General features: G+C 34.0%; 1 protein-coding gene across 1 annotated transcript in view; it reads right to left on the reverse strand.

Annotated features, from left to right (window-relative positions):
• Positions 1 to 209: 209 nt before the first annotated feature.
• LMO3 (LIM domain only 3) overlaps positions 210 to 10,457 on the reverse strand; it is a 55,123-nt gene continuing 44,875 nt past the window's right edge. Inside the window, 2 exon segments of the mRNA XM_060113406.1 lie at positions 210 to 315; positions 10,409 to 10,457. The exon segment at positions 10,409 to 10,457 is cut by the window's right edge and continues 77 nt beyond it. Of these exon segments, the coding sequence (XP_059969389.1) occupies positions 210 to 315; positions 10,409 to 10,457 (155 nt within the window).

Raw genomic sequence — 10,457 nt, forward strand, 5'->3', positions numbered from 1 at the left:
CTTTTTTCTTTTATAATAAACATTCAACTCTGAACTGGGGCAATTTCACTACATACAGATGCAGTCCGCCTTTTATTCCATATAACCATCCTGCTTTCCTATATCTACGCTATTTCAGTTGGTTCCTGTGTCAATTCTTATATACACGTGGAGCAAAAAAGATAAAAGAATGGAGTGCTTTGTATTCTTAATGGGGTGATGTTGATAGATCAGCGAACCTGGGGTGCATAACCTTCTTTCATTAAACCTTCCTCGTAGTCCGTCTGGCAAAGGATCATGTTATTCTTTAGGAAAAATTTGTCTCCAACACAAAATCTGAAAATATTTACAAAAATAAAATGGTTAAGATGACTTCACTCAGATCTATAGATTTGAAGATTTCTTTTCCTAATCATCATTTCAATTTATGGTAATTCCCTGAGTTTGAAAGTTTGGCTTCGAAAGTTGCCTTGTTGTCAAAATTAAACCATTCTGGTCATTTAAGGAAATGCTACACACAAAATTTGAAATCCTACTTTTATATATAAAACTCATAAGAACATTGAGGAAAATACCTTGGGCATCAAAGGTAATTTTTTTCTTTTTTTTTACCATATTGGAAAGAAAAAAAGAACTGATCTGTATTTACATTCATTAAAACAATGATAATAATATTTCACGGCAGTGATTATGGAAGCTTTCTTCATTGCCCATTTATCCATTTTATAAAAAAAGTAAAAGGCATTAAAATGAATCAAATGATTAGAGAAGAGCCCATTTTAGAGCTTCTCACTTAAAGCTTCCTTTTACTCTGTTATTAAACTGTGATTAAATTCTTGTAATTTGGAAGTAATTGTTCTGAAGTGAAAGTTATTTTAGCATCAGACTCAGATGCTGGGCCATATTCCTTTGTTTGTGGCAAGTTCACCAACTATGAAGTAGTAAATGTATTTCTTAGAGTAATTCCAATTAAACCAAAGGGAGTAACCTGATGAACTTCTTAATATTGATATGATAAATAAACTAGTTTCCAGTAGCTAATTATGTATTTTATTCTATAAAGCATTGTTTAATGTGCAAGATTGTAATGTTTTTAATAAGTGCTCTTTTTGTATAATTTCCCAGTGGTGACACTTTGGACACAATTAAGGTCAGAAAAAATGCTTGTGCTCTTTCTGGTACATTTAACAATAAAGTAACTCTGGGGAGATTTGTATATATTTTTAATTGTAACAATTTAACCTTCAAACATCAGTGTCTGGTAGAGTTGACCCAGTAAAACTACTTGTAATTATATAAGTTTACCTTACTGACCTTTGATAGTGGTCTCTCTTTATCAGATAGTCAATTTCAAATGATGTTCAAGCAGAAATCTTAGTGGATAGATTAAATTGTGTCATGAAAGCCACCCTTTAATGTTTTGTGAAGTTGAAGGTTTAAATGAGGAGCAGTTGGGCTGATTTACATTTGCAAAGATTGGAATGCTAGACAAACAGCGAACCTATTTATTTTCCAACTGAGTAGCTTTGGAAATTTATCCTTATCCTTATTCTAGCTAAGTAGATAGAAGGGAAAATAGTGTAATAAAAAAAGTAGATTGAAAAGAATTAGCTTTCCTCTTAAAGGAAGATTGGTCTGTTTATTTGTGTAATTTACTTTTTTTCCCCAGGATTACTGCCTGCTGATGATGCTGACTGAAAGTACAGACTACGCCCTGATCTTGAAATCCTGCAGTTGTTTGTGGTCAAGGCTATTGGATACAATGAACATTCAAGTTTGGACTTTAAGTATATCTTCTTTTTATTAGTTGCAAACTATAAACTTGAAATATTGTGCTTAAAAAGTAGTGTTTGAATTAACCAGTTTTTTGTAGATTATCCTGATCGTTAAGATATGTTGAATAAAAGGAAATATTTCTTTTGTTGGGCAGGGGTAAGTAGCCAAATTAGATACTTATCTTTTATGTGAGATTATATAAAGTAGCATGCAGAATATAGTTGATTACTGTTCAAATTTTTCACTTTATATTAATGTTGAAATTAATTTGAACTGACTAATAAGCTAATAATAAAATATCCATCAAAAATAAATACTTTTAATAAAATACTCTCGTGTTCCAGCTGATGTTATTGAATCTTTTTTCCCCTAAAAACCGACTAAACTGGAAGTACTTTTTCAACTCCATCCTGTCTAAAATTTTGCTTTAATTTGTTAACAAGTCTCCAAATTCTATTTGCTATCAAATAAAAATGTGTTTTGTTTTGTTTTGTTTTTTTGTCACGTTGTGTCATGTCATCCTTACCTTCAGGGACCTTGAAATTTAGGTAACTTCTATTTGCAGATTAATACAATCAGAGTAATTATAGTGAGAAAAGCACTGAGCCAAGGGCCTGGGGATTTGGTCCTGAGCCCTGTGGCTCTCACCTACTCAATGCAAGACATAGGGTGTATTTCATACTCTGAGTCAGTTCTCTGTAGGTAAGATAAAACAACTACATCACTGGATGGTAGGAATGTTAAAATAAGAAGTCTATGAAAGGCACAGAGACATTTGCAATGAATAGGGTTCAAATTCCAACCTTCCATTCACGATATTGAAAAGGAAACTTCAGGATTTTTATCTTTAACATCAGTAAGTTCTGTAAGTTGGCAGTAAAGAGTAGAAATGTAATATGTAAAGCCTTCCCTCAATGTTTGGAATGTAGGTAATTAAAATAATCACCTTTTATAAAGAACGTACCATGTGCTAAGGCTAAGCATGTATATACAGTGATCACATTTATTCCTTAAATCCAACTGAGAAAGTAAATATTAACATTGTCTTTTTCAGATGAAAAACCTAACATTTCCTCCCAGAATTTTAAAAACCTGCCCGAGGTTCCATAGCTAGAAAGTGTATGGTAGAGGAAGGAAAAGCACCCTGGTCTCTTTGGATTCAAGATCCATGCTTTTACAATTCACAATAGCCAAGACATGGAAACCTAACTGTGCTTTCACAGATGAATGGATAAAGAAGATGTGGTGCACACACACACACACACACACACACACACACACACAGTGGAATACTACTCAGCCACAAAAAGAATGGAATAATGCCATTTGCAGCAATATGGATGGACGTAGAGATTTTTTTTTAAATTTTAATTTTTTGTTCATTATGGATTTTTTTGCGTCAATTTTTTAATTAATTAATTTTGGCCATGCCACATGGCCTGTGGGATCTTAGTTCCCTGACCAGGGATCAAACCCGTGCCCCCAGCAGAGGAAGCATGGAGTCTTAACCACTGACTGCCAAGGAAGTCCCGAAATATTTTCATACTAAGGGAAGTACGTCTAAAAGAGAAAGACAAATACCATATGATATCACTTACATGTGGAATCTAAAATGTGACACAAATGAACTTATCTACGAAAGAGAAACAGATTCACAGACATAGAGAACAGACTTATGGTTCCCAAGGAGGAGGGAGAGGGAGGGAGGGATGGATTGGGAGTTTGGGATTAGCAGATGCAAACTATTATATATACAATGGATAAACAACAAGCTCCTACTGTATAGCACAGGGAACCATATTCAGTATCCTGTGATAAACCATAATGGAAAAAAAATAAGAAAGAATATAGTATAACTGAATCACTCTGCTGTACAGCAGAAATTAACACAACATTGTAAATCAACTATACTTCAATTAAAAAAAAACAAATAAATGACTGAAAGCAATTTTAAAAAAATCCATGCTTTTACCTGGAGGTGGTAAAGCATGAGGCTATGAAGTTATATAGGTTTTTTGTATTATTACTACTCCTTTACATAGCTTTTCAAAAGAGAGCCTATTACTCAATGAGATGTTTGCAATATAAATGGAATTCATCTAAAACATTCCTACCTGAGATATATTGTTACTAATATGTTATCAACTGGATAAAGTACCGTTTATGTGCATATCAATTTATACTTAAAGGTCAAAATGAAACAGAACATAGGTGAGGGATGTCACACACATATAACTTAAACAAAACAGCTTTGAAAGCTATAGTTAAGAACAGATTATGATTGCTTTGCAATTAGGATTGATATCTTCCTTTAAAATGTCCTATATATAAACATGAAGAAATTAGAGGAATAGCAATGCAGATATCGGACACCTAACAAAATGATCTATAACTGTGATTTTGTAAGAAAGGCTAATTTCCAATGTTCTATAACCAGGTCCTGATGAGATTTAGCATTTCAGAAAAATATTATAAAAATAGTGATGGCCAGAGGATAGCGTATGTATATATAGTAATAGGTCAGGCTAAAATTCTTGAAAATAAATTGATAATCTTCATTATAATTAATCTTAATTGCTTGTGATATAGTCAGTTCAATTAATTCTGCCATCATTAAAAAATATGTTAAGGAATAAAAAGATGCTCAATCAGATTATTAAGCCACCTAATCTAAATGTTTTAGAATTAATCATAGATTTAATTTCCAGATATTTTGGAGTAACTCTAGTTGAATTCATACGGTCTTAGAGACTTGAAAAGTACAGACAATAATTAAGAAACCATCGCTATCAAATATGGGGCTTAGAGTGGTTTTGAGCGGGTTAACAAATGCCTCTGCTAGGAAGCTTTCATTTGTGACATCCTCTTTAAGAATGAAAATGTTAACTTAGTCATCTTATTTTCCTAAGGTTAGTGACTGCCAATTATAATTAATTTCCATTTCCACAGCACTTTAAAAAGAAAGGGGATCCATTCCATATTTCCAATGTCTCTACTGTTCTATTTAGCATCCTCAGTTACTAAAAGATGATTTTGATACTGTACTTTGTTTTCAGTGAGAAGTGCAGGTTATATACTCATTGTACACCTGTGAACAAATTTACTGTCTTTTCCCAATGACAGCCCAGTTGTCATCACACAATGCATTCTCAACAATCTTTTCTGTACCAAGTTTCACTACCCACACCCCAAATCCTATTATCAATTATTTAGCATCTACCTTTTTTTAACTCCACTATATCTACTCCCATTTATACCCACTTTGTCAGAAAAGAAAATCTTCATCTTGAAACAGGTCAGGGTCCTCATACTGGCTCTGAATCCAGAGATTAAATCCAGACTGCCTGGGTTCAAATTTTGAATCTATCCTTTTCTATCTGTGTAATCTTGGGCAAGTTATTTAAATTTTCTATACTTCAGTTTCCTCACCTGTACAATGAGGCTAATAATAGTACCTACTTCTGGGTTATTTTGAGTATTAAATGAGTTAGCACATGTAAAACAGAACAATGTCTGGTGTGTGATTGGCACTGTATAAAAATTTGCTCTCATTATTATTTGCTAATAATAATCTTCTCACCTTTGCTTAACTGTTCCCTAGCCAGGGATATTTCTCCCTTTTTTCCATCTACTTAAATTCTAAAAATTCTTTTTTTAAGGGAATATAGGAGTACGGGAGTAAGAGGTGCAAACTATTAGGTATAAAATAAGTTATACGGATATACTGTACAACACAGGGAACATAGCCAATATTTTATAATAACTATAAATGGAGTATAACCTTTAAAAATTGTGGATATTGTACCCCTGTAACATGTAATATTGTACAGCAACTATACTTCAATCAATCAATCAATCAAAATTCTTTAGTTTCCATTCCCTCCATCAGCATTCCCTGACCCCGTCAACTCATTCTGATATTTACCAAAGCACTTATTTATTGGTGTATCATTTACTTTGGCATTTCAAATTTTCTCATGAATGTGTAACAGGTTTCCCACTCTGGGCAGCTGTGCTGAGGTAAATGACCATGAGTTAAATTTCTTTTGAACCCTGTGAAATACCACCATAACCTGTACTACCACTTGAAGTGAGTGGGCCACAAATGTTGGTTAAGAAAGACTTATTCTAGAACTGAATAGCCTTAAAGAACAAAGATACTTTTCATGAATAATTTAAAATTGGACTCATGTTGACTTTAGCTCACTGATTTCCTACCTTTACAATTTCCTCTCTCTATCCCATATTCCTCCACGTCCCTACCAAACTCCCTCTCTAATCTCTGAGCTCACTGAACCACTTTTCATTTCCGGAACACATTACATGCTTTCACACCTCCATGCCTTGCCTGCTGCTCCATCTGTCTGGAAAATCCTTTCCTCACTGCACCCAGCCTTCCTCACTTCCTCCACCCCCCCACCAGACACACTTCCTATATCCTAATCAGTCCCAGAGAGTCCTTTAACACCCAGGACATCAACCCTTTGATGCTTTCTTAAGACTTCAAGAAGGACAGACCTCTCTTCCCTCAGTATAGATCTGTTTAGCATCGATTATATTTTTCTCTTGTGTAAGTCTTTGATGTCTTGTCTCTCCCTAAGCTCTAAATACCCCTAAGAGAGAAACTGGATTTTATTCACCTCTGTTTCCACAGAGCCTAGCACAGTGCTTTTTTTCTTTAATGTTACACAGTTCTACATATTTGAGGCAATTTCATTACAAACAAGAATTTTTTCCCTTCTCTTTTAAAACCATCATTTAGTTTCCTAGAATTTTCTAAGGGGGGGGCTTACTCATCTTTAAGAAATTAACCTATTACTCAGCATCTTTAAGAAATTAACCTATTACTCAGAATTTGCCAATTCTGAATGATATTCAAGTTATCATACAAGACATTCAAAATAACCTTCTTCAGGTCCTTTCAAAATAGATGAACTTTTAGATTTTAATTCAGGATTCACATTTTTAGCCACACCCTTTTAAAAAGGACAGAGAAGATTCACCCATCTTGACAGTTCATTGTTACTATTATTATTATTATTATTTTTAAAGAAGTTGTTGGGGGTAGGAGTTTATTAATTTATTTTTATTTATTTTTGCTGTGTCGGGTCTTCGTTTCTGTGTGAGGGCTTTCTCTAGTTGTGGCAAGCGGGGGCCACTCTTCATCGCGGTGCGCGGGCCTCCCACTATCGCGGCCTCTCTTGTTGCGGAGCATAGGCTCCAGACGCGCAGGCTCAGTAGTTGTGGTTCACGGGCCTAGTTGCTCCGCGGCATGTGGGATTCTCCCAGACCAGGGCTCGAACTCGTGTCCCCTGCATTAGCAGGCAGACTCCCAACCACCACGCCACCAGGGAAGCCCACTACTACCTTTTTTAAACATTCAGAAATGCTTTAGATCTTAATGATATTGTGATTTAAAAGTTAAGATGAAACGACTTGCTAAATAAAATTCATAAGCATTTATAAAATCATAATTTCAGGGGTCAAGAAAGTTTGCTTAAGGAAAAGTGACTGTAAATTACCTATTGGCCTTGTGTGTCACTTGAAGAGGTGCAATACTAAGACAATGATTTGGCTACTATGAGTAGAGGCTCCTGAGGCAGATGGCTTTATTGTAGAGATTTCCCAAGCAGACGCCAAAGGATAAGGAGAGTCTCCTATATTGAAAACTTCTGGATTCAGAGTAACAAAATTTGTCTGCTTTGCTTGACTGATGAAGATTAGCTGACTTCTTGCATTAAAGAAGTTTGTCTTGTAGAGATGGAAGTGACAAGACAATAACTAAGTGTTAATTGTGCATAACCAGCACTAAAGATATTCAGTCCCATTATGGCATGTAATAAATGAAGCGCACACAGAAATATATTAGGTACTTTAATAATGATACTAGAACAGTATTCTGCAGCAATAAGAATGTTAACAGTGTTAGAGTCAAAATTTAGGAGTGTTTGTCTTACTTGACTGAGTTCCACTGAGCAGACAGACGTAATTGTGAATGCAACTTTTTATTTCAGTGGTGAAATAAAATTGATATACGATTTGTAAATAGCATTAACAACCTACAATTACTTTGCATCATAATAGAATTTAGGCTGGGTTTAGCACTTGAATGATGTTTTAATTTTCTGTGTAGAACATGGATAAAATAGGTAAGCCTGCCCTAATAGAAAAATGGACCAAAGGAATACACAGGCAGTTCCCTAAGAGAAGAAATATCAAAGGGTCACTAGTAATCAAATAAATGCTAATTAAAAATGATAATGGGATACCATCTTTCATCCCTCAAGGTGACAAGGATTTCTTTTAAAATAATAATTCCCAGTGTTGGAACTTATGTGAGGGAATGCATTGTTTTTTCTTTTCTGGTGTGAGAATAATTGGTATAACTCTTCCAGAGAGCATTTTGGCAATATATAATGTAAGCCTTTAAACTGTTATATGGTTTGTCTAATTAACTATGCTCCTGTGAATTTAGCCTGACACAGATTTAAGTATTTGTTTATAAAGTCCGCATTAGATTGATAATACTGATGCTATAAAAACTTGAAGAAACAACCTACACATCTGATGACAGAAGACTGATTTAATAATATATGAAGCTTTATCCATAAAACTGAACACAAGAAAGCTTAAAATGTCCTAAAAGAATTTTTAAAGGCAGGGAAAAATGTACACTATATTAATGAAAATGCCCAAGTAACAAACATTAGGATTCTTCCTTGTTATTTTCCTTTAAGATGCTTAAATGTGGTTATAATATAAAGTGTATGCTATATATCATTTGCCACATATGCATAGAAAAATGTATGGCTAGCCACATAACAAAATAGTAAAATAATTTCTTTTAGAACAGTGAGACACATGGGACAATGTTATTCTTTATCCCTTTCTATTTTCTAAATTTTTCACTATAAGTATGTAATTGTTTATAAGTAGAAAAGCAGTAAATGTTACTGTTGCACAAAGATAACTCTATTGTTAGTAAATGTTATTAGTGGATGAAATGTGGTAAGTAAACAAAAATATTCTAAATTTACTACTAATATACCTTTAAAACATATACAAATAGAGGCTCATGCATATTAATGAGTCTGTAAGGATGTGTGGACATTTGTGTTTTTGTATTCATATCCTTACAATAAAAAATATGTGCATTTGATAATTTACTTTTGGCTAAGTGTCACTACAGACTGAATCAACCTACTTTGATTCCAAACATCTATTGGGAAGACTCAAGATGTTGCAAGATGACTTCTTGAATTATTTCCTGGGTAAATTATACATTGTGAGGTATACAAGGCCAGATTCTGAACATCTACATTTAGCAGGAGATATCTTATGTAAAAACCAAGTTAGTGAAATATTATATGGTAAAAGTAAATTATAAATATCAAGGTAAAATAACTAAATTTTGAGAACCTATTGTGTTCCTGGTACTTATAAATTCTTTCATTTAATTTTCAAGATCTGCAGGATAGATGTTAGTGTCTCCATTTTAAGGATGTGCAAACCAAACTCAGAGAAATTAAGTGACTTACGCAAGACTGCACAGCTAGCATATGGTGGGGATGGAATCTGAATCCAGTTCTCACTGTAAACATCATACCCTTTCTACTACTCTATAGCACCTTGTAAGAAGATACTGCATTTAACGGTAAAACAGCCAATTATAGTAACTGAGAACTTGACAAAACTAATACTTACTGAATATTTTCCATGTTCAGGTGTTTTCACACCTGTGCTGAATTTATTTTCATTAAAATCCATCAAGTGCAATAATTTTTGAAATGTATTTTAATGATATGTATATTTTAATATTCTAACAGCCTCTGCATTTCTTACATAAAACAGGTATGGTAGTATATAGCTCACACTAGAATTAAAAGTTATTATTTTTACTTTGGAAAAATGGAAGGAAGTCATAATACTTTGAGATGAGAGAGTTCTCTGAAATTGACTAATCCAGCTCCCTTATGTTATAAAGGAGAAAACTGAGGTCCTGAGAACTAAAATAGTTGGTTTATGCTCACACAGCTGGTTAGGGAGAGTCCAGACTGGAATTTAGGTTTCTAGATTCCCTGTGCAATACTCTTTCCAATGTCCAATGCTGCCTCTCTGATGCTGATAATTGCATCCGACCTCGTTCCCAAAGAGATTTGAAGCAACTTGAAAAGTACATATATAACAAGGTTAAAATTCAAGATAAGAAATCAAGAGATAGGGCAACTGTAAGTATGAAAGATAAGATGAATACACACTGCCTGCCACAAATTCCTGTGTATTTTCCTCAGTGTAAATTTGTTTGCTCACAGAAGTAGTACTAAAAGTAAACATATTTTAAACTTACTTTTTAAAAGACAGAAAAACTATAAAGAATGAATAAGAAGAGAAAGTCTTCTATAATGTTTTCATATATCTCAGTGTTCATTTCCTATCACATCCTGTTCTATGATGCAGTTCTTTGGGGTAGAAGGGTCTTGAGACCCTTCTCCTTCTCAGTGATATGTTTCTGGCCCTGAATGAAAGGTTGCAGGAAACAAAAATGCTGAGATAAGTTGCTTTAAGTAAAGTGTACTAAAATAATGCCTGCCTATTAAATACATAGCCAGCAAAGAGAGATTTACTGCTTTTTTGCAGAGTGAAATCTGCTTACCTCTGATTACAAAGCTGACATGCAAAGCAGTCGAGGTGGTAAACATTGT

Source organism: Mesoplodon densirostris, chromosome 11 (assembly GCF_025265405.1).
Source record: "Mesoplodon densirostris isolate mMesDen1 chromosome 11, mMesDen1 primary haplotype, whole genome shotgun sequence".
Lineage (NCBI taxonomy): Eukaryota > Metazoa > Chordata > Mammalia > Artiodactyla > Ziphiidae > Mesoplodon > Mesoplodon densirostris.